The sequence below is a fragment of the Sorghum bicolor genome, chromosome 10, assembly GCF_000003195.3.
Source record: "Sorghum bicolor cultivar BTx623 chromosome 10, Sorghum_bicolor_NCBIv3, whole genome shotgun sequence".
NCBI lineage: Eukaryota > Viridiplantae > Streptophyta > Magnoliopsida > Poales > Poaceae > Sorghum > Sorghum bicolor.
Genome location: NC_012879.2, coordinates 57,182,309 through 57,206,530, shown reverse-complemented (window position 1 = coordinate 57,206,530; position 24,222 = coordinate 57,182,309). Strand labels below are relative to the sequence as shown.

Here is a 24,222-nt window from a genome sequence, read left to right as displayed (position 1 = left end):
TCATCGTCAGACTGCGACGGCGTGTGCATGGGTGCACACGACACGGCACGGCACACCACCCAACTGAGACCGAGACGACGACGACATGTCCGTTGTCCATGCATCTCCTCCTTTATGGAGCGAGGAAGAAGGAACAGTAGTAGTCCCGGCTGGGCTGGGCTGGCTGCAAGCACTGTTGCCGCACATGCACTGCAGTCCATGGAGCTGACGACGGTCAGAGCTCGATCGCTCCGCTAGTCGAAGATGAACAGTAGTCCAATGCAATGCAAGGATCATGCACCTCCGGACGGACTGGATGCATGGATGGTCCAGCCGGCAACTGTATAGTACAACAGCAGTTTGAATTGAAGCACTGCATCAGTCTGCAGGTAGTAACAAGATCCATGCATGCATGCATCTGCTATATACTAGCTCATTGTTATTATTATTCAATTATTCATGGCATGGGGCACACGCAGCAAGCTTGTAATGATATATAAATAATCAGTCAGAGACTCTCAGTCGGTAGCGCAAAGAACAGGATATATGACAAAGATAGTATATTGGAAAAGCAGTGTGGATGCCAGCAGGGAGAAGATAAAATACCTACGTATGGTGATCAATCCCTGGTTCTTGGGCAGAATGAATGAATGAATTGAATCAATGAGAAAAGGGAGTCTCTCCCCTTTTTCAAGTTTTGATATGCTGCTGGCTGCTGCTAGCGGCCTGCTCTGCATGATGCATGGTTGCAAGCTGACAGTGTGGAGCACCGGCCGGACAGCCGGGCCCTGCCCTGGATCCGGGCATGTGTCCAGATTTCCTAAGGCATTATCCCTGCATGCAACTCGCTTTTGGATTTCTCTCATATAATATATCACTCGAGCGGGTTTTTTTTTTTTAATTTCTAAGCGACCTGCTTGCGTGGCCGCTTGTCTGCCTCTGCCAGCCTCGCGTCGTCCTCGTCCTCGATCGTGTGGTAGGTGCCGTCGCCGCGCCGCGCCGCGCTCTTCCGGTGCCTGCTTGCGGCGCCGGCCGTGTTCTACATGTAGCAATAGGGCAAATCGATCTGTCTTGTCATTCTCACCCGGGTGGCCTCGATCTCGCTCGTTTCATTCAGAGACGCAATGCAGCTAGCTAGCTGGGCCGGCATGGTCCAGCATCCGACTCCGACGGCGTTTTGTGTGGACGCATCCTACATACATACATATATCATATATGTATATGCTGAGGGACCATGCGGCCTGATGACATGCACGCGTGCGATGAAGCAGCACAGCAAGGAGCACTTCGCAGTTTCACACGGGGACAGAGAGGCCAAAGGACACAAGCAGACGACTACTAGCTAGACGATCGAGATGCCGCTAAAGCCGACATGCCTCTGGCCCATCCTAGTGTGCTTTGCTTGCTAGAGCTTGCGCACGCGGCACGCCAGGCGTGGGCGCGCTACTGCTAGCTGCCGAGCGGCCGGCGCCGCCCGCCGCCGAGCAGCACGACGGCATGCATGACGATGCGGACACACCGTGAGAACCCATGACGCGCGCGGGGGACGGCGCGCGCGCCGTGCAGTTGCCGTTGCCGGCCGGCCGGCGAGAAACGGCGTCTCATTTTCAACGCCACGTACATGCACAGAGCTAGCCGGTGGCCGGTGGCCGGCGTCTCGTGTCGTGTCGTCGCGTGTGGTGTTTCTGTCAGACATGCAGCATGGTGCAGATGAACCCATCCGTCCGATGGCTGCAGGATGTTTGCCGAGAGATTAAGGATTGTTTTGATCGGAGATTAAAAATTTTGGGATATCACATCGGATACGTCGGTAGGATGTTGGGAGAGGTTTTTAGAAACTAATAAAAAAATAAATTACATAGCTCGTCTGAAAACTGCATGACAAATCTATTAAGCATAATTAATCTGTCATTAGCACATATGTTACTGTAGCACTTAAGGCTAATCATAGACTAACTAGGCTTAAAAGATTCGTCTCCTGATTCTCAACGAAACTGTGTAATTAGTTTATTTTTTTATTTATGTTTAATGTTGTATGCATGTGTCTAAAGATTCGATGAGACGGATGACAATTTTTTTTGTGGAGGCCTAAAGATTCAGAGAATTAATTTGTGTGCGAGAGGAAAGGAAACTAGAAGGCGAATCATGCCGGATCGATGGATCAGAGCTATCGTTGCTTTGCCGCCATCTTTTCAACGCCCTTTTGACTCTCCGCTCGCCTCGCCTCGCCGCCTCTACACCATCCATCCATCCATCAGCAGATACGGCCTTGGATCCCCACGCTTGACTTGTTTCCTTTTTCTTTTTCCTGATCACTTACTCCATCCAATTGGCCGTTTTGACATATCTGTCAGGTACTCAGGTCAGGTCAGGTCAGACGATCCAATTTCGCCACTCTCTGATCTTCAAACGCTTAATCATCATCATCCGATTCTAATCACATGTCCGGCCAGCTCGTTGGTGGCCTCGTTGAGCTAGTTAGTGCTTGCTACCTCATGAAGAACTCACGATAGATGGATACCAGATAAGAACGCCACAACAGCAACACCTGCACATTGTTCCCGCGAGTTCTTTCCTTCCTTCTTATTTGTCAGAAACATCAACTGTATATATATATATATTATCATTATCACTGTATGTGGTCTCCATTAAACAAACAAACCCAGCGATTATATACTACTTACTGTGCTGATCTGAGCGTGCAGGATGCAATATAGTAAGCTTGGCTTTGGACAAGCAGGCCGCGTGTTTGCCTCCTGGAGAGGCGTCAGCCCAGCCGGGAACCAAACCATGCAGGTCGCGGCAGGCCGGCAGTGGATGGGCACTGGGCAGCGATGGGGCGTGCATGCCCTGCTTGTTGCATTTGGCTGCGCCTGCTTCCTGCTAGCTCTTTATCGGCATGAGCATGAGGCAGCCATAACTAAAACCCCCATGGGGAACACTGATTCCCTCCTAATCATCATCACTGTCTCTAGACCACTCCAAAACAGGAGAGGAAAAAAAATCATACTTTATTTTAAGCACTCCTCCAGCTTGTATGATGCACCTGTGTCCCTGCTGGTGTCTATCACAAAGGCCGGCCGGCCAGGCCCACCTAGCTGGTGTATGATATTAGTGCACTGTCTCTGTCATGCAAATGCTGTCTTATTAATATAATAGTATATAAACCTTTGCAGATTATTTTTGCTGATTCTACTTTATAGTAGTATTTTCTTTTGGACCTTCATGTGGCTGTTGTTATCAGCCTAATTCCCTTCCTGCTGGGACAGAGTGGTCCAAATAGAGGTCATCAGCCTTTCTGGCTTTCTGCGATATATATAGGAGTATTATATATGATAGAATTAATTAAGCTGTGGTGTCACTTCAGATTACTATATGATTAGTTGGACCCGTGCGGCTGTTCATGCCTGAGAATTAGGGTTCCATTTGCGAGGGGTGGGAGCAGTGCTCCACAAGCTTTTGTTTCGGAATGTCCTGCACCACTGCAATATATGTCCACTAATCAATTCGTTTGACCCCTGCTTTTGGTGGTGCTTTCAGAGGATTAGGTATCATTAAGTGGCGCTCCGTGTCTGCAAGTACTACTGTAGTTGATTAGCCACATAGGGATATAAATAATCACTGATCCTAACCTGAAACTGGACTGGGACTGGACTGGACTGGGGATTACTGCTCAACGACAGGAACATGCATGCATGTAAATGTGTTTGTTTGCTGCTGGATTATATTATTGGTTATTGGCTAAACTGTTTATTAATTGGCCACTGCCCCATGCTTGCATGCTTGTTTTTTAGTAGTAGCTTGCTTGCAATGATGGAGCCAGCTCCTTGAGAGAGAGAATTTGAGGTGCTGTGCAGCTGTGCCTATTTGTTTTGTTGACTACTACAGATCTGAACTTCTCTCTTCAGACAGGTGAAGCTTCCCATGCTGCATATTCCATAGCTTTTCCACACAAGGTCCTTGGTAAGGGATCTTACTCAGAAGAAGATATTATCTGCATGACATTGCATTATTAGTCCATGTCACTGTCTGATGTGGTGTGTCAATATTGCTTTGCTCCAAATGCTTGTTGCATTGGGAGAGAAAAAGCAGTGTTGACACTTCACCACAACTGGTTTCAGGCTCAAGGATCAACAAGGAAGCAAAGGGGCTATTGTAGAACGAATGCTGTTTGCGTGTTGCGAGCAAGCAAAAGCTGCTGCATCTCATGCTGAATTTGGTAATGATGGATGCAAGTGCCACTCGAGGCCATCTAGGCCGCCTAATTAACAAATCAGCTACTTGTAGAGTAGCTATTTCAGGCTACACACTTTATCCCCCCGAAATCATGATACCTAATCTCACTCGCAATCTCCTCCCTTTATTTATTTGTTTGTTTATTATTCAATCACATTGGAGGAAAAGGTTATATATCTTCTGCTCTAGTACTAACTCGATGGAGAAAACAGCAGTAAGCAGGCTGGGGCTTATCCTGGGATCATTGGATGCCTTTCTTGACCCGGCCCCTTTTGAACACTGTTCCTCCTCCTCCTCTCTTTTTCACCCCATTTTCCATCACTGAAAAAATGGTCATGTCATGCTTTTCTCCCACCACCACATGCATGATGCATCCTTCCCCCTCTGCTCTCACATCTAGGATTTGATTGCCCACAAGGACAGCACCCGTGGGCCCGGCCCCACTTTGCCACTGGGACCCACACCGCCCATGGATCAGCAGGAAGAGGAGGAGGACTGCTGTGGGTGAGGGGTTGCATTCAGGAACACTGTTTTTGTTGCCACTGCATGTGTGTGTGTGGTATGTAATGCATGCATCAACACACCGTCCCTATACAACGTTAATTTCTCGAGCGGGCTGAACTATTCCATCTTTGACAAGATGGACCGAAAGAAGCGTCTTTATTTGGATCATTTCGAATCCTTTGATTTAGGCGTCGTTTAGTTCTCACAAAATTTTGCAAAAAATTTCAGATTTCTCGTCACATCAAATCTTACGATACATACATGAAGCATTAGATATAGATAAAAATAATAATTAATTTTACAGTTTGTCTATAATTTACGAGACAAATCTTTTGAGCCTAATTAATTCATGATTTGACAATATTGATCAAATACAAACAAAAGTGCTACAGTACGTCCATTTTTACAAATTTTTTGGAACTAAACAAGGCCTTATTTCTTCCTGATCGATGAACACTAGCTGTTGCCGATCGAAGGAAGCTAGTGTGTGTACTTGGTGCGATTCTCGGTTGCTTTCCAGATTTATTTACAGAGAGCACAACTGATGAGATCGATACCTTGATATATAGGGTGTGTGAATACTGTTGTTTCGCCATCTCAGGAGATAAACATTACTTTCCAGTGGAGCCTTCCGACGAAAATTTTTAATTAGAAGGCCAAACCTCAATATCATTAATTGACCCCGAGATCGATGTTTTGGATTTCACGGCCATGACCTTGATAGTACCAGTTTGCTACACTGCTCCGTGGAATCCATCCACACGCCAGTTCCACATCAACTCTAGATATTTATTACTGACGTTCACAGCTAATAATGTAATTCTTATTAGAAGTTTCAACAGTTTCATTTGCATTTAATAAATCATATTATAAGTATTTTGATGACGTATGAATGTTTTTAAGGAAAGAGAGAAGAAATGAATTTTATAGTGATGACACTCTCTTGACTTGTTATGAACACAAGATGAGCCATGGAATTAAATGTCTATGAAACAAAAAAAAAACTATATATATTAAGAGTGATAGTTTCATATCCATATTTCAATGCATTCTACGTTTTTTGAAACAACGATATATGAAATTCTTTACTGAAGAATGACCTAAAAGGCTTGGGTCTAACTCAATACGATGTATGTTCTGTCTTATATATTATGCTCTGCCACAATCAATATTCGACGTAGGAAAACACATAGAGGCAAGTATATTGGTCGATCTTGTGTCATAGATAGTCTCATGCAATGTCAGACTTAATAGGCAACATTATACAGTGATATGTGTTTTAAGTTGCCTCGTAGAAACTCAGTATTTCCTTAGATTCTGCATGGAACAAAGAAATGTTGTGAGTTACAAGCACAAAAAATAATAATTCATATGTATAATGATGCAAGATCTGCATTATGGTACTGAATTTTAGTTTATAAGACGGTGATTTTACAAAACAGTAATGACATTTTTATCTGACCTCTCCCCCCCCCCCCCCCCCCTCCACGTCATAAAAATCCTAATACTAGTAGATGGCATCGTGTGAGGATGACCTATATGCTATGAGACCGTTGATGCGTCTAGTAGAGTACAGTACTTGCTTTAACAGAAGTGTTTGGAACTTGGCCACAGTAATTCTGCTGTCGTGCATACAGTCGGTAGAGAGAGGACGATGGAGGCATCCCCAGGCCTTGTTTAGTTCCAAAATATTTTGCAAAATCGATACTGTAGCTTTTTGTTTGTATTTGACAAATATTGTCCAATCATGGACTAACTAGGCTCAAAAGATTCGTCTCGTCAATTTCGACCAAACTGTGCAATTAGTTTTTATTTTTATCTATATTTAATACTTCATGCATGTGTCTAAAGATTCGATGTGACGGAGAATCTGAAAAATTTTGCAAAATTTTTTGGAACTAAACAAGGCCCCAGTTGGCTGGCCTCTGCAGATATCTGATGCTGACGGTGGACAGGGCGACGAAGAATACGGAATTACGGATGGATCAGCAGCAGTAACAGCCGCTCCGCTCCCTGGCCAGCGTGCTTTTGCAAGAGGACCGACGAAGAAGCATCGGTTGCCCAGAGGTCCTTTTCACAGCCCCTGCTGTCTGTTTACTGCAACTGGGGGGGCCTGTGCATGCTTGGTGACTGGTGATCGAGGGCACGCAGCACAGTTGCAGACATTAAAAAAAAAAGCTAGTACTGTGCAGCAGGTACCAGTACATTGCTTGCTTGCACATCATTTCGGGAGATTCCTAGGAGGATCAAAAGGGCGAGCCTCATGCTGCAGCAGCAATGCTCAATCATGGAGATGATAGAGTAGATGAGCTAGCTAGCTATCCTTTTTCTTTTTTTTTCTTTTCTCTTTTTTTCCCTCTTTGTACTACAGTACGAGGTGCTTGTACTGCTAATTAACATGTCCCTTTAATTTACACTTGATACTCCTGCCTTCCTGCAGGAAGGAAAGGAGGGAAACTATTTGAGCTGAGCCTTGCATTGCATATATTGAGGCCTTGTTTGGTTTCATACCAATACTACTGGCTGTCGTCGTTTCATAATAAAGGTTATGTGAACAGTGGCGCCTTCCGAGGGGATTAGTTGGTGTCAATTTATTATTGTGTTTTGCTCAGATCCAATAGGTGACAATTGTACAGCCGCTAGGGTCACCCGTCACATCACGGGCACAATCATACTGTTTCTTTGACGCGCGACTGGCCGGCCGGGGAGAAGAGCTATCACACGCACAGTTCCATGGAGTGATGTGAGTTAAAGCTGGGAAAGGTACAATTGGACAAACCCTCAGAGAAGAAAGCCCTAGGATCTAGCGTCGCAAAACCCATGCATGCGTGGCATCGCCATTGCCAAAGCTTAAACTACTCCTAATCATCATCATCCACGGCTAGGGGTACCTAGTAGTAGTAGGCTGCATCCATTTCGGCCAAGGTTTAATTTCCTCCCCTTCTTCCATGAAACTATGGCAGTGAGGAAAAAAAACGATATACCTACTCCTATCTTGGCGATGATGAAATTAAAAAGGAAAAAAGAAAAAAGAAAACTGTGGGAGATATATTGGCTTCACCCCTAAGGAAGAAATCTGGAGATATCAAGGAGGAGGCTTAAAGGAGATAAGCAAGAATCCAGAAGCAGGGAGGAGGGTGGGGAGCTTTTTTCTGTGATGGAGTTGACAGCCATCACTACCACCACTATGACTCTACCAGTACTAGTGACCCGAAAGAAAGAAACCCTAGCTGTAGCGAAAACTAGCACCATCATCTCCTTTCTTTTACAGGGCGAGGAGCAGTGGTAAATGAATTCTCTGGTTTTTCTCTGAACCACATGATACTCTGACAATTGTATCTAGAGCCCTCCAATTGTTTCATCGCCGACTGAAAGAAAAGGTTGCAACAAAAGGGAAAGTAGGCTTGCATTGCACAGGATGGTGAATAAATCAAATACAAAAAAAAAACTGGCGAAAATTCGAACCACAAAGAGATACTCAAACTCTAGCTGATGATGCTTGGGAATAAGGGACTGAAAAAAGAATTGAACAAGCTCTCTGCTTTGGTACTTGGTATGCATTCTTTTGGGGTTTCTAGGCCTTGCATTGTGCGCACCGCTTTTGCCATTCTAATCAAATGTAAGTATAGTACATATATGTAATACTAACAATGCCTTTGTTCTTGTGCTAAACTGGTACAGTACTACAATAATATGTACTCCCTCCATCCCAAATTATAAGTCGTTTGACTTTTTTTACCTCAAGTTTGACCACTCGTCTTATTCAAAAAATTTGTGAAAATATAGTCAAATTTTTAGTCATTCTTGAAGAACTTTTATTAATAAACCAATACACAACCAAAAAAAGTGATATTTTGTACAAAACTTTGAATAAGACGAGTGGTCAAACTTGATATTAAAAAAGTCAAACGACTTACAATTTGGGATGGATTGAGTATGTAATATGATCAAACTTAGGAGGCAGAGGCAGCCCCACAGCCACATCAGGCCCCTCCTCTCTCTCTCTCGGGGTCCTCACAGCACATGCTGTGGCTAGAATAATGCCAAAAGCAGCTTTAGGGCAAGCTCCATCTCCTTGCTGCTGCTGCCATCCATAAATCCATTCCCTTCACTTCCCTTCATTCTCTTACCGTGGATGGATGGATTGTTTTCAGAATTATTCAGGCCACCACAAGCGTTGTGTTTGTGGATTGGATGTGGATGGGGTTAAGCTGACGACGGAGCTTGGTGTGCTCGCCGACTAGGATGCTTCCTGTCCAGCAGTGTGTCGTCGTCGTCGATCGTCGTCCACGGACAAAATAATTCCTGTCAGGCGATCGAGTTCTGCAATATCTGTATGTGAAATGCGTCGACGGGAATCTGACAAATGGAGCAGCAGTGCCGACAGATAGGCCGCCCGCAGCAAGGGCTTGCCGACGAGCTCGGAAGCCACCTACCGTTTCGGAGGTGTTGGCCATGCTGGCTGCACTCCACCGGCGATCGATCCCACTGCTGCCGCTGGTATGGCCTGGGGCACCACCGCACCGCTTGCAAGTGTTTGCGGTGGTAGTAGTAAACTGTAATCCCAAGGCCGTCCTAGCCAGCAAGCCCTAGGGCAACCAACATTGCCGACGCGGGGAAGGGGAAAAGGGATCCCACCGTGTTTGACCCTGCGCTCAGGGAGGGAGTAAAAGCCACCGTCCTTTTTCCCCACGGCCGGCGTGGGTGAGAGAGACCTACGGAGGCCTGGTAGTGTGAGTGTGAGTGATGGACGTCGGTGGACCATGCATCCATCGGCGGCAAGGTGGGGAGACCCAGAGGGGGGTCCCAGGCTGGGGGACGACGATGAGGAGGAGGGCCATGGCGGCATGGCCCATGCTCATGCATGGTCCTGCCCTGCTGCGCCCCGATCTCTGCGCCGGAGCTCCGGTCCGTGTGGGGGCGGCTGCTGCCGGCCGGCCGGGGCCGGGGCCAGGGCCAGGGCCAGGCGAGACCCGATCGGAGCAGGAGCAGAGCACTAGAGCATGCAGCGTGGTGCACGCGCGCGCAGGGCCATGGCGGAACCCCTTTCACTGTTGTTGCAGTGTTGCCAAGCAAAGCTACTCCTCCCCCCTGGCCCTGCAGCTGTACGTATCCGGATCGATCGGACCTCACCGCAGTACGGGTCCGTCCATGCACCATCATGAGACGCACGAACCAGCAGGCAGCAGGTGCGGGAGAAAAGCCATTAGGCATGCATGGATATGGATGCATGGATCCAGCCAGGTCCAGGTGCTTGCGATATTTAGGACAGCATGTGTACATAGTGACTGCCAGGTGGGCCTGTTTACCACGGCAGGGACGTTTAATGTGCCCTCGTTTGTTTGGTGGCATGAGCAAACGCAAACCAGACCACGTCCCCATGCTTGTTGGAGTTAGAGGTAAACACAGGTGGCGGCAACACCCACGAGGCCACGACCGACAATGCCTGCGACTTAGGCCTTGACGTGAAAATCTTTTGGGTTTCGCTAGTGTAGCGCTTTCGTTTGTTTGTGGCAAATATTATCTAATCATAAACTAACTAGAGTTAAAAGATCCGTCTCGCAATTATTGTATAAGTACTTTTTATTTTTATTTATATTTAATGATTTATACATAATAGAAAATCTTGAAAACTTTTTGGTTTTTGAGGTGAACTAAACAAGACGTTAGGCCTCACTTAGTTACATGGGTGAAATTTTTTTTGGCTAGCTAACCATAGACTAATTCAAAAGTGAAGCCATATTAGCTTTTCCTAGTGCACGTACACCAGAATAAGCTACTGTGGGGGCAAAGACACGTTAGTTTTTCTTAGTGCGTGTACACTAGGATAAAAACAAAAAAAATATTAAAACATGTTTCAAATTTTCCATATTTTCCCTTTAGAAATGTGTACATTCCTTTATATTCATTAGAGTGTGCACTAGGGTTATTTTTGAGCTGGCTTCGCCTCTGGACTAATTAGGTTTTAAAATTTCGTCTTACAAATTACACATAAACTATATAATTAGTTAATTTTATCTATATTTAATGCTCTATGCATGTGCCACATCAAATGTTTGGATAGTAATATTAAAATAAATTATATAAGTCGTCAATAATCTGCGAGATGAATTTATTAAGCCTAATTAATCTGTTATTGAAAATATGTTTACTATAGCACCACATCATCAAATCATAGACTAATTAGGTTTAAAAAGTTTGTCTTGTAAATTACTGAGAACTGTGATTTGATGATGTGGTGCTATAGTAAAATAAGAATTGCACCACATCATCAGATAAGAGTTGCAGAGTACGACTGCGGCACTGCTCGGTCTCAGCGGGGACGGACTGTGAGTGTAGACAGTGTTAAGAGTATATATGCAAGCTACTGTACGTACGATACACCACGTCCCCGGCCGATTCGTCGCCGTGTCCCGTCCCGTCGCCGGTACAAAAGCTTGTCGTCGTACCCTCACACTCGTACAGTGCTAACCTGTGATCGTAGACGACATTCATTGTGGCTGGTTTTGCCTTGATGAGAGCGAGCATCCATCCATCCATCCAACGTCCTACGTTCGTCGCCTATCTATCCCAGAGATATATAGAGCTCATGCATAAAACGGGCGAAGACGACGGTCAAACAAACGTCCGGACCGACGAACGACCTCCGTCCCAACGGACGCGCGCTTTCGTCATCACTCACACTCGTATCGCGCGTCGGCGGCCTGGCCCGTTTGTCCACGGCGTATGCCGTGCAGGTGACGGCCAGTCGGCCACCGTAACCATGCGTACCAGTCGGCACTCGGCACATGTCCCTTGGACCGACGTGCCAGTGCCAGTGCCAGTCCGCGCCGCCGCGGTACCCCTGTCGGCGCCAGGACTCGAGCAGGCCGGGGCTGCAGCTGGGACGGACACGAGCATGATGGCCTTGTTTAGTTCGCAAAAAATTTTAAGATTTCACGTCATATCGAATATTTAGTCGTATGCATGAAGTATTAAATATGGATGAAAATAAAAACTAATTACACAGTTTACCTGTAATTTATAAGATGAATCTTTTGAGCCTAGTTACTCAGTGATTAGACAATGTTTTTTAAATAAAAACGAAAGTGCTACAGTAGCCAAAAACTATTTTTTTGAACTAAAATAGTTACACAGTTAGGTTGGAAAATCACGAGACATATCTTTTAAGCCTAGTTAGTCCATGATTAGCCTTAAGTGCTACAGTAACCTACATGTACTAATGATGGATTAATTAGGCTTAAAAAAATTCGTCTCGTAGTTTCCAAACGAGTTATGTAATTAGTTTTTTTATTAGAATCCAAATACCCCTTCAGACATCCTACGAATCATCTAATGTGACACTCAAAAATTTTTCACTCTCTATCAAACAAGGCCGTGCTTATCTTATAAGTCGTCAAATAGTATTTTCAGTTATAATTTTTTTAGATAAATGAAACAGGCACTCGGCACCGTGCCATGTAGTGGTGACATGTAGATTCGCTGGGCAAGTTGTTTGGTTCGTAAGGCATATAGGCCTTGTTTAGTTCACCTCAAAAACTAATTTTTTTTCAAAATTCACCGTCATATCAAATTTTAAGTCACATACATGAAATATTAGATATATATATAGACGAAAACAAAAACTAATTACACAATTTGTCTATAATTACGAGATGAATCTTTCAAGTCTAGTTAGTCCATAACTAGATAATATTTGTCAAATAAAAATGAAAATATTATAGTACCGAAATCCAAATTTTTTTCGGAACTAAACAAGGGCATAGTATGACGCATGCATGCCGATGCCGTTGCCGTTGCCCACCGGCCAGTGGCATGACCGCATGAGGGCGGCGGGTTTCTCTGTCCGAACGTCAAGTGAGGGCATGCTCCGGGAAGCAAGCAACCAAGCAAGCGATCGATCGTGCGCGAGCGCGAGCGCGCGGGGATGCCGTCAGCGCCGGCCTCCCGTGTGTGTGTGTGTGTGTCACACACTCAGTGGTCACTGGGTGCCGCGGCGCGGAAGGCGTGAGCCGTGAGCGGCCGGGGCAAGTGTGGCTGTTGCTTCCTGCACTGCACGAACCCGCTCGCGCGCACGCATCGGCACGGCCCGGAACGTCTGCACGAGCGGGTCGCCGTCGGTCGACTCCGTGCTGGCCGCCGGCCTGGACTTGATATACAGTAGTACGTGCTATGTATCTGTTGTCATCTCCGAACCAAATACTGTTGGGAAAATGCTCTCTGCACTCCCCAGCAATACAGTGGACCGAGAACCTTCTCACTCGGAGCCGTGAGAGGTTTGAATGCTAACAGACAGTAAGCTCAACGGTAGGTGAATACAGTGAATGCTCTCTGCCTTTATTAATGACGGCTTCGCGTCCCTTATATAGGGCCTGGGAACCGACCTAATGACATTTACATAATTACCCCGTGACGGTGGGGGGATATTCCAGCATATTCTTACATCACAGTCTGCTGACCCTAAATCACCTGCGTAATTTCACATTCCAAGCCCTTCGTTTATCCTCTGACTGGGGCTTCAGCTGGTCGGAGGCTTAGATCCTCCGCCCGATTGCGGATCCTCCGACGTTTCAGCGTCGAAGGTTCCTCCTTAGCCAGGTCGAGTCGGAGGTTCCTCGGCCTGGCCGCGTTCTCCCGCCATCCTCGGACCCGGGAGGGTCGGAGGTTCCCCTTTTCCTTGCTCGTGGACCTCCGCCGGTGTCTCAGTCCCTGCGCACACTTAGCACGACCAGACGAGTTGTCAACATTAGTATTTTCCGGTGAAGGATATCCTCCGACGCTTCAGGCGTCGGAGGTTTCTCGGGTGAAGGATAACCTCCGACGCTACCAGGGGGAAGGATGCAGCTGTTCCCCAACAAATACTACTGTATTTGGGGCGAATCTGGCTCCAACTGTCTACCACACTAGTATACGGAGTGCAAGTATATTATATATAATATATAAAAAAAATAAAAAAAGGGAGACTGGTCAAGTCAACGATTCCTGACACATGCCAGATATAGCATGACCCGAGGAAGAAGCCCATGTGGCACCGTATCTCGTCCACCACGACCACACGGATGGATGGATATAAATATGTTTCCTTTCCCGAATATTTATTGTTCATCTATCTATCTATGTATTGAAAACTCGCGTATACTGTAAGATTGGACTTTTATTGATATAATGTTATATAATAAACTACAAAATACAAGGAAAAGCAAAAGATTCCCCAGGTATAGAGCCATCGCCATCAGGACTTCAGGAGGACGGAGGAGCAGGAGCTCCCAGTCCCAGTCCCATGCCAGCAGCCAGCCTCAGGTTTCCGGCCCGATCGATCGAGGCCGACGGACGGACGGATGGCGGCAGCAGCGGTTGCTGTCGCCGGAAAACGAGGGGGAGCTGCCGCGCCGACGTACGCATCCGTACGTACCTACGTCCTCGTACCCGTCGTATATACGCCGACGACGCGCGCGCGCGTACAAATACGCCGCCGTAGCGAGACGCCTCCGCGCGCTACGTCTCGGCCGTGGTCGTCGATCGTGGACGCCTCCGCGCGCCATGTGTTCAGGTGTTGGTCGACAGGAACAGTCCCGTTGCAGTCCCGGTCCACTGGAGACGCCGCCAACGAAGGCCTTATTTACTTCAAAAAAATTTTACAAAATAAGAATAGTAGTATTTTTGTTTTTATTTGACAAATATTGACCAATTATAGACTAACTAGGCTTAAAAGATTCATTTCGTCAATATCGACCAAACTGTGCAATTAGTTTTTATTTTCATCTATATTTAATACTGCATGCATTCGTCTAAAGATTCGATGTAATGGGAAATCTAAAAATTTTGCAAAATTTTTGGAAGGCCGAACTGCCGAAGCAAAACCAAAAAAAACGGGTGGCAGCTCGCGGTGCCGCCGATCGCCATCCAGATCGGTCGGCCTCGACCCGTCCGTCTCGCGCTCTCGCCTCGCCCTGCTGCCGGCGGATGGGAATTGGACGTGAGCGAGGGGGCGCGGCGGGCATTTCTGCGCTTGTTCCCACTGTTTATTTATTTCTTTAGGCTTTATTTAGGTGAGAAAAAATTTTGGATTTGGGTAATATAGTACTTTCGTTTGTTTGTGACAAATATTATGTAATCATGGACTAACTAGGATAAAAAAGATTCGTCTCGTGATTTACAGGTAAACTGTACAATTAGTTTTTATTTTCATTTATATTTAATGTTTTATGCATGTATCGAAAGATTCGAGGTGACAGAAAATTTTGAAAACTTTTTAGTTTTTTAGGTGAACTAAACAAGACCTTCTTTTTAGGCACTGCGCGAGTGTGGGCAAAATCCAACTCTTTCTCTCTTTTTTTTCCTACCTCGCCACATGCCGTTCACTTTCACCGTCTCCATCGAGGCATCCACCATCGGCGACGGCTATTTGCAATTTGGCACGCAGTTTTGTTAGGTTTTTAATCCAAAATTCAAAAACTTTTAAGATTCCTCGTTACATCAAATCTTATGGCACATACATGAAGTATTAAATATAGAAAAAAAAAACTAATTACGTAATTTGTTTGTAAATCATGAGATAAGTATTTTAAATCTAGTTAGTCTATAATTAAACAATAATTATCAAATAAAAACGAAAGTACTACGGTATCTAAAATTCAAAAAAAATTCGGAATTAAACAAGGCCTTACTGCTGCGACTACTATTTACTGCATTGCTACTAGCAGGGCCTTGTTTAGTTCAATTTAAAATCCAAAAACTTTAAAGAATCTTTTTTATATTAAATCTTATGATATATGTATAGAACATTAAATATAAATAAAAGAAATATTTAATTATATAATTTATCTATAGTTTAGAAGTCATTTTTTTAAACCTCGTTAGTATTAGTTAGACAATAATTACTGACGAGTGTTAACTACAGCTAGCAGCAGGTTCGATGCTGACGAGTTCAGACACGGCTGCATGGATGGATCGTCGTCAGGGCAGTTAGGTGTCGGTGAATTTATTACTGCGACTATACTATAGTCAGTCACCAGTCCAATCAAAATTTACTGCTCTGTACTCCAACACGGCCTTGTTTAGTTTAAAAAAAAATAAAAAATAGACACGATAATACTTTTATTTATATTTAAAAATGATGTCTAATTATTAAACTCAAAACATTCGTCTCGCCAGATAAACTATATAATTTATTATTATTATTATTTAATGCTTTATGCATACGTGATAAGATATATTATAAAATTTTTTAGATAGAGGTAGAGATAAAGGTATGTACAACCACGCTTCGTGTTCAGTGAAAAGTTATAGAAACCGTAATATTTTTATTTGTATTTAGTAATTATTATTTAATTATAGACTAATTAGATTTAAAAGATCAGTGTTATAGATTAGAGGTAAATTATATAATTAGTTATTATTTTTTATTTATATTTAATATTATATATATACTATAAAATTTGATATGATAGAGAAAAAGTTTTTAATTTTTAGGTGTAACTCAACAACGCTCTCACAAGTTTAAAAAAAAAAAAGTGCCGGAGGGGAGACTGGAGCCGGGTACTCGTTCTCCACTGGCCAACTGCTTGCGCCGACTGGTTGAATGAGCAGGGCGTCACCGTCACAGGCGCGCGCGGTCAAAAGTCAAAACTCACTGCAAAGTGCAGAAGCAGCGTCAACTCTTGCCACGCTACTGCTCGTCCTGCTGCAAGCTTCCACTCGCTGGGACTCTGCTAGCTACCGCCACAGCACAGTACGTCCTCACTTGGCAACAGCATCCCAGCAGCTGTCTTTGGCCTTGTTTAGTTCACTCTGAAAACCAAAAAGTTTTAAGGTTCTCCGTCATATCGAATCTTGTGGTACATGCATGAAACATTAAATATAGACGAAAACAAAAACTAATTATACAGTTTAGCTGTAAATCACGAGACGAATCTTTTTATCCTAGTTAGTCCATGATTGGATAATATTTGTCACAAACAAACGAAATTGCTACAGTATCGAAAACTTTTCACTTTTCGAAACTAAACAAGGCCTTTGTAGTAGCAGCAACAGACTTCCTTGCTAATCGTGCTAATCGTGCTTCCGTACCAGGGCAGGCATAAATGGGGGAGGATCAGCGAGCCTAAACACCTCCCAATCAAGCATCAGCATAAGCATAAGCCACAAGCCAGGTGAGGACCGACCGAGCGATGAGGACGTGAGGGGGCCTGAGGGGTGGTCAGCCGGTCGGTCAGGAGCAGTGTTCTCGGTGCCGGCGGCACGCGGAGCACTGTAGTACTAGTACATGTGCGACCGATTGCACGCTGAACCAGTAGCCGTACTCGACTAGTAGAGCCGAGTGGAAGGAAGCAAGGACACAGAGAATTGACAAAAATCACGCAAGGGCGAGGCGAGGCGAGGCGAGGAGGAGAGAGAAGCAAGAGCAAAAGCTGAAAAAGAGGAGCACCACTCGTGGGGTGGGGGTTAAAACCCCGAGAACAAACTCGGGAGCCGAGCAGCAGCGGCCAGCCGGAGCGAGCGAGACCGAGGGCGAGGACGCAAGCAGCGAGACGAGCGAGCGTGCAAGCAAGCAAGCGAGCGAGCGAAAGCTATACCAGAGCAAGTCCCTCCCTGCAAGGCGGCTGCAACTGTTCCAGGCTTCCCAGCTATCCCCTCCAAGACCCTCTGCTCTCTGCGTAGTAGTAGCAGTAGTAGTAGTAGTATTGGCAGAGCAGCCGCAGCCGCGCCCGCGCGAAGCGAAGAGCGGGGAGCGAAGGGGAGAAGCGGCGGCGAGCGAGCGAGCGGGCGAGCATGCTCTTGGCGCCCCTCCCCGGCTTTGGGCGGATCTGCCGGAGGACGGCGGCCGGGGCGCGGTGCTAACCGCCCTCGCCGGAACTCGCGGCCGCGGGATCTGACGCCGCGCCTGCCTCCTCGGATCGATCGACCCCAGCGGCGGCGGGCGGTTGCCGAGGCGCCAGCGCCGGCGGGTTCTCTCGGCTCTGGGACAAGGTAAACTTTTGTTGCTCTGCGCATTCCCGGTGCTTAAACATCGCAGCCCAGACCGACCTTTCCAACCAAGTGACAGACTTGTGCTCCTTCCTCTTCTGATTATAGAAGGGAAAGATTGCGCCTGCGCTTGCTTGGGCGCCGAGCTGGTGGCGGTAATCTTCGGGAGCCGCAGGCCCGCAGCCGCGGCGCGCCGGTGGAGAAAAAAAAAAAAGAGCGGTGACTTGGCGAGGAGGAACTTGGGAAAGCAGCGAATGGGTTTCGGGAAGGCGCTGTGATTTGGCCTGAAAAGGAGGAACCTTTCCTTCCTCTTCGCCTTCCTTTGCCGGCCGCTCTTATATCGCCCTCCTCATCAGATCGGCGGCGGCGGCCTCGTTGCTGCTTCTTCCGCAACGGGCGAAAATGAGGCTCTCGTCGTCGTCCGGCAGCGTCATCCCGGCGGCTCAGCCGGGCTCGCCGGAAGGTACTCCGCTCTCCTTCGCATGCTCTGCTCTGCTTTTGCTGCGCCGACTTCGACTTCTCGCTGGCGTCTTGTTCATCATCACTCATTAATGCTCTTTCCGTTCGTTGTTTCCTCTTCCGTATTAGTTTCGGAGTTGGAGTTGGAGGACTGCTATTTGGTCTCTGTTTGCTCCTAAATGCCTCGCTTTAAAGTTTAAACCTGCTCTTTGGCTGTGTGTGTGTGTGTGTTCCTGCAGCAGTGACCCAGTGCGACGTGTTTGATTTGGGAGGGTTATCTGGATTTTTTGTTTTGATGATTTCTTTTCAAGGCGTTACTGTCACGAACTGGAAACTGTTTTTTTCTTTCGATTTTGGTCCCCTTTTTTCTTTTGTCTATTATTAGTTCTTGCTGTATGTTGATTTCTTGATCTTTCTCCATCCCGGGAATAGATTGATATGTATTTCCACGCGAGTGGTTGATTGTTTTCAATTAAGATGTAAACATAGTTACCTTGCCATTCCAGTTTAAGGGCACTTATTATGAGTTAATACCCCTGCTTGATTCTCCCTTGATATTTCGTTCCTGAAGTGGATGTTGTACCATCCACTTTCTGAAACATTTTCTTTTTGTTGGCAAAAGCATATGTCACCAGTTCGTTCTCCCTTGATATTTCGTTCCTGAAGAAACTTGCCGTATTGAAACTTGTTCTCAAAACAAAACAAATACTTTTGCCATTACAGCTGTGGAGGAGCACAAGTGCCTGAACTCGGAGTTGTGGCATGCCTGTGCCGGTCCGCTTGTTTCCTTGCCCGCGGTGGGTAGCCGGGTCGTGTACTTCCCTCAGGGCCACAGCGAGCAGGTTTGTGCACAAGCTCACCATGCCCGTGAATCCTCCTATGTCCTCTTCCAGTTTGGCTGTCAAGCTCAAACCCCCAATTATCCCCTTCCAGTATTTCCAAAACTCCAAAAAATCTCCCTTTTTTACACTTGTTTTTTTTTTGGTCAATTTCTGCTGCAGGTAGCAGCATCAACTAACAAGGAAATGGAGTCTCAGATCCCCAATTATCCTAATCTGCCGCCACAGCTTATATGCCAACTGCATAATGTGACGATGCATGTAAGTTTTGGAGCCTTGGAACACTCTCTACTTAAGCTGAGTAATTTTAGTTGTGTTTCATTAGCAGTGTAATTCCCTTCTTTCAGGCTGATGCAGAGACAGACGAGGTATATGCACAGATGACACTGCAGCCACTCAACCCGGTAAATTATATTGTTTCTGCCTACTTGTCATAAAACATGCAAACTCCCCTTGGTATCTATGAAGAATAATTTTTGGTTTGCCTTTTTGTGCAGCAAGAACTGAAGGACCCATATTTACCTGCAGAATTAGGTTCGGCCAATAAACAGCCAACAAACTATTTCTGCAAAACATTAACAGCAAGTGACACAAGTACCCATGGTGGGTTCTCTGTTCCCCGTCGAGCAGCTGAGAAAGTGTTTCCTCCACTGGTATGTGCAACTTCTCTCAAGTTCCAAGTTCATTATGTATGTTCCTCCCCAGATTTATCTAACTTGCCAAATACTATGTAGGATTTCACCCAGCAACCTCCATGCCAGGAGTTGATGGCAAAAGATCTTCATGGCAATGAGTGGAAATTCCGTCACATCTTTCGTGGTGAGCAGTTTTTATTTTTCCTTTTTACTCTTTGCTGTGCATTCAATGGTAAAGGCTATTGCATAACCATCTAAATACTGTCCTTAATGCAGGTCAGCCAAAGAGACATCTTCTAACTACAGGTTGGAGTGTCTTTGTAAGTGCAAAGAGACTTGTTGCTGGTGACTCTGTCCTTTTTATCTGGTATGTTCATACTTCTGGCATTCCAAACAATCACTTATCCTCTCTTTTTTTATCTCCTTCCCATCAGATAGTTTCATTTTCTTTCATTTATAAGTCTCATTGCCTTGTCAGGAATGACAATAACCAGCTTCTGCTTGGAATTCGTCGGGCAAATCGGCCGCAAACTGTCATGCCATCTTCAGTCTTATCAAGTGATAGCATGCATATTGGTCTTCTTGCTGCAGCTGCTCATGCTGCTTCGACAAATAGCCGGTTTACAATTTTCTACAACCCAAGGTAGAACATCTATAATCACTTATTTATTTGGGCATTTTTCCTGTCAAATGTTTTAACATTTGTTTTTGCAGGGCAAGCCCTTCAGAGTTTGTCATACCGCTTGCAAAGTATGTTAAGGCTGTGTATCATACCCGTATATCCGTGGGGATGCGCTTCAGGATGCTTTTTGAGACAGAAGAGTCTAGCGTTAGGAGGTAAGTTCAAATCTGTTTGCAACTTCCTTTGTATGTTTTACTTTTACCTCTTAGTTCATTTGCTTTCTTTCTTTATCATTTTCCTAGACATTGCCTTTGTCTAGTTTTGAGGATTACTGCATTCACCAACAAGATCTATAGCTTAGGCCACATGTCAATAAGTGGTATTAGCAGTCTAACCAGATCAAATACATTCAATTCCAGATACATGGGAACAATTACCGGAATCAGTGATCTTGATTCCGTTCGGTGGCCAAATTCACATTGGCGTTCTGTTAAGGTATATTTTGGACCTGGGCTTCTCTTGTTTCCTCTGCTTACTACAAGCCCTTGTCAACCATTTCGTTGTGTTGCAAATTTTTAGTTGATAATCATGCTACTGCAGTACTCAATTAAAGTTTGTTCTGTCAGATACGTACTTCATGGTTTTGTATGGTCACAAAATTTACCTGTGAATGAATATAGGTTGGCTGGGATGAATCAACTGCTGGTGAGAGGCAGCCTAGGGTGTCACTATGGGAGATTGAGCCCCTGACAACTTTCCCAATGTATCCATCTCCTTTTCCGCTCAGGCTTAAGCGTCCATGGCCAACAGGCTTGCCTTCTCTGCATGGTATGAGGTGCAGTTATGTTATGCTAGCCTGTAGATATGTTAGCTTATTACATAATTTTACAATATGCATTCTATGGCCAATAACCTTAAATGTGATGTCTAACCATAGGTGGGAAGGATGATGACCTGGCTAACTCTCTCATGTGGCTTCGAGATGCCGCAAATCCTGGTTTTCAGTCGTTAAATTTTGGTGGACTTGGTATGAACCCTTGGATGCAGCCAAGGCTGGATGCTTCCTTACTTGGTCTGCAACCTGACATGTATCAGGCGATGGCCACAGCTGCTTTCCAGGATCCAACAAAGCAGGTATCATCACCCACAATGCTGCAGTTCCAGCAACCACAGAACATAGCTGGCCGGGCTACGCCACTTCTTTCAAGTCAGATTTTGCAGCAATCACATCCTCAATTTCAGCAGCAACAGTACCTTCAAAACATCTCAGAGAGTACAATCCAAGCGCAGGGTCAGTCTGAGTTCCTCAAACAGCAGATCCAACGCAGCCAGTCGTTCAATGAGCAGAAGCCCCAGCTGCAGCCCCAGCAGCAACAGCAAGAATCACAGCAGCAGCAGCAGCAGCAATCACAGTGTCTGCAAGTCCCTCAACATCAACAAATGCAACAACATAACATGACCAACTATCAGTCTGTATCTAATGCATTGTCAGCATTTTCTCAGCTGTCGTCAGCCTCTCAGTCTTCACCTGTGTCACTGCAAACAATATTACCGTTCTCACAGGCACAGAGCTTTACAGATACAAATGTAAGCTCATTGTCTCCATCCAACACCAACACCATGCAAAATACACTGAGGCCATTCTCATCAGAAGCAGTTTCTCACCTCAGTATGCCGAGGCCCACTGCAATACCTGTCTCCGACCCATGGTCATCGAAGCGTGTTGCAGTGGAGTCTTTGCTTCCTTCTCGGCCTCAGGTTTCGTCCCAGATGGAACAATTGGACTCTGCACCAGCCAGTATACCTCATAGCTCTGCATTGGCACCGCTTCCTGGAAGAGGATGCTTGGTGGATCAAGATGTGAACTCTGATCCTCAAAATCATGTCTTGTTTGGTGTTAGTATAGATTCACAGTCACTGCTAATGCAAGGAGGCATCCCTGGTCTCCAAAATGGGAATGATTCAACTGCTATACCTTATTCCACCTCCAATTTCCTGAGCCCTTCACAGAATGATTTTCCTTTAGATCATACACTAAATTCTCCAGGTTGCTTAGATGATTCTGGGTATGTGCCGCCATGTTCAGATAATTCTGACCAAGTGAACCGACCACCAGCGACCTTCGTGAAGGTGAGTAATGTTTTTTACTGGGAAGGGATCCTTGTTTCTTCTTTGAATTGAACTTTATTTATGCTCTGAATGCACATGTGATTGCCAGAATATTTGACTATCTGCTCAGAACTGTCGAAATTTGTACACTGCCACTATTTACAAGTATTAATCATTATATTGGTAGAATATAATGGATAATCATGCAACGAAGCTTTTAGAGCATTTTATTAGAAAACAATAGTTTACCCGTAAGCAAGCACTTGATAAAGCTAGTATCTGAGAAGTTCTGTTTTCCTCCTCTTTTAACTTATTATTACTTATACACTGGCACTAATCTGCACATTTGCTTCCACTTGAATAATAGGTTTACAAATCTGGAACCTATGGAAGGTCGCTTGATATCACTAGGTTTAGTAGCTATCATGAGCTCCGTAGGGAACTAGGGCGCCTATTTGGCCTTGAGGGCCAGTTGGAAGACCCTTTGAGATCAGGCTGGCAGCTTGTATTCGTCGACCGTGAGGAGGATGTCCTTCTCGTGGGCGACGACCCTTGGCAGTAAGTTGTCATGACTGTCACATCCTCAACAAATTTCAGTGTGTTCCTTTTCCAAACTCTTCCTGACATTGCTGCCTGCTCGTTGCAACCTGCAGGGAATTCGTGAGCACGGTGTCCTGCATAAAGATACTCTCGCCGCAGGAGGTGCAGCAGATGGGCAAGCAGGGGCTGGAGCTCCTGAGCTCAGGCCCTGCGCGGAGGCTAGGTAGCAGCTGTGACGACTACGTTAGCAGGCAGGAGTCGAGAAGCCTGAGCACCGGGATCGCGTCCGTCGGGTCGGTCGAGTTCTGATGAGCAGAAGATAGGGCGCACACAGCAGCAGCAGCAAGTTACACGCCCTCAGGTTAGGGCTGAGGGCTGGTCTGCGACCCCACCCGCAAGCTCGTCGCACACTTCCAATGGTTTTGCGACCTGGGAACTGGGATGGAAGGAGCTCGAATGGAAGTTCAGCGTGGGCCAAGCCTTAGCTCCCAAGTTATGTACCATCTAATAATTCTGTTCGTCGTATGATATCAAACAACTCCTAAGTAGAAAACTACCAACGGCGGGTGCTCTCCACTGTTGGTATACCACATGCTGAAACTTTGTTCTTGTATGGAGAAATACTAATCCTGTGAATGTAGCCAGGCTCTCTAATGGTCGATCAGGTAATAGCCCTCTTGTTGCCTAGTAGCACACAGCAAGCACATGCCTTGTTTGTTCATGGTCCCTCAGAGCTGCTGCACGATGATGACATTTTTGTTTGCACTTGTTGAAATGTTGAGCAATTGTGGCATGCAGCAAGCAGACAGCATGACTGAAGGAGGGGGGGTGGTCCTGTCCTGCCATGCTGTGAGCATTGCACAATTGCCCATTGGCAAGTGAAACGTGCTCCATTTCAAGTAGGGGCAGCAGCATACAGAACAAAATTTTGTTACCACTCGCATGCATACAGAACAAAGTAGGGGCAGCAGCATGAAGGTGATGAGCATTCCATTTGTAAACCTGTCTGACATGGCCTTTGCTTCTTCAAGATCTGTGTAGTAGAGTCCAAAGTCACTGTTCCTTTTACTGACAATGGGCACCTGTGTCCTCTCCTCTGGCGCGAAGTAGGAAGGAGTAGGGAGTTGTTGTCTGGTGACTGGTGGCGTTTTTATCCTAACCTGTGAAGTGTGGAGGCAGACGCAGACCCACGTCCGGATTCCGGATCGGCAAATGGCAGCCATTTTCGTGGTTGGATTGGAGTTGGGAGGAGGGACGAAGACTCTGACAACTCGGCATCATTCCTTGCAGACAGTGACTGCCTGCAAATTGGGGTGGGCAGTGGGGGCGCCAG

At 45.8% G+C, this 24,222-nt stretch overlaps 1 protein-coding gene across 2 annotated transcripts; it reads left to right on the top strand.

Moving 5' to 3' along the window:
* On the top strand, positions 16,962-23,593 carry LOC8061613 (auxin response factor 17). 2 transcript variants are annotated; one of them, XM_002438806.2, is made up of 15 exons: positions 16,962-17,688; positions 17,794-18,148; positions 18,868-18,986; positions 19,146-19,244; positions 19,331-19,387; positions 19,481-19,636; positions 19,718-19,802; positions 19,895-19,985; positions 20,097-20,261; positions 20,333-20,455; positions 20,660-20,735; positions 20,921-21,068; positions 21,178-22,370; positions 22,717-22,907; positions 23,003-23,593. In XM_002438806.2, the coding sequence occupies exons 2-15, from the start codon at positions 18,088-18,090 to the stop codon at positions 23,196-23,198; spliced, it is 2,760 nt and encodes a 919-aa protein (XP_002438851.1). In that variant the 5' UTR covers positions 16,962-17,688; positions 17,794-18,087; the 3' UTR covers positions 23,199-23,593. The 2 variants fall into 2 exon arrangements, with proteins under 2 accessions (XP_002438851.1, XP_021304949.1); XM_021449274.1 differs by having other exon boundaries at positions 17,765-18,148.

Coding starts and splice junctions, on each gene's coding strand:
- LOC8061613 (XM_002438806.2), top strand. CDS start 18,088: ATGAGGCTCTCGTCGTCGTCCGGCAGCGTCATCCCGGCGGCTCAGCCG. Junction 18,149..18,867: donor TCAGCCGGGCTCGCCGGAAG/GTACTCCGCTCT, acceptor TTGCCATTACAG/CTGTGGAGGAGCACAAGTGC. Junction 20,456..20,659: donor GAAGAGTCTAGCGTTAGGAG/GTAAGTTCAAAT, acceptor ATTCAATTCCAG/ATACATGGGAACAATTACCG.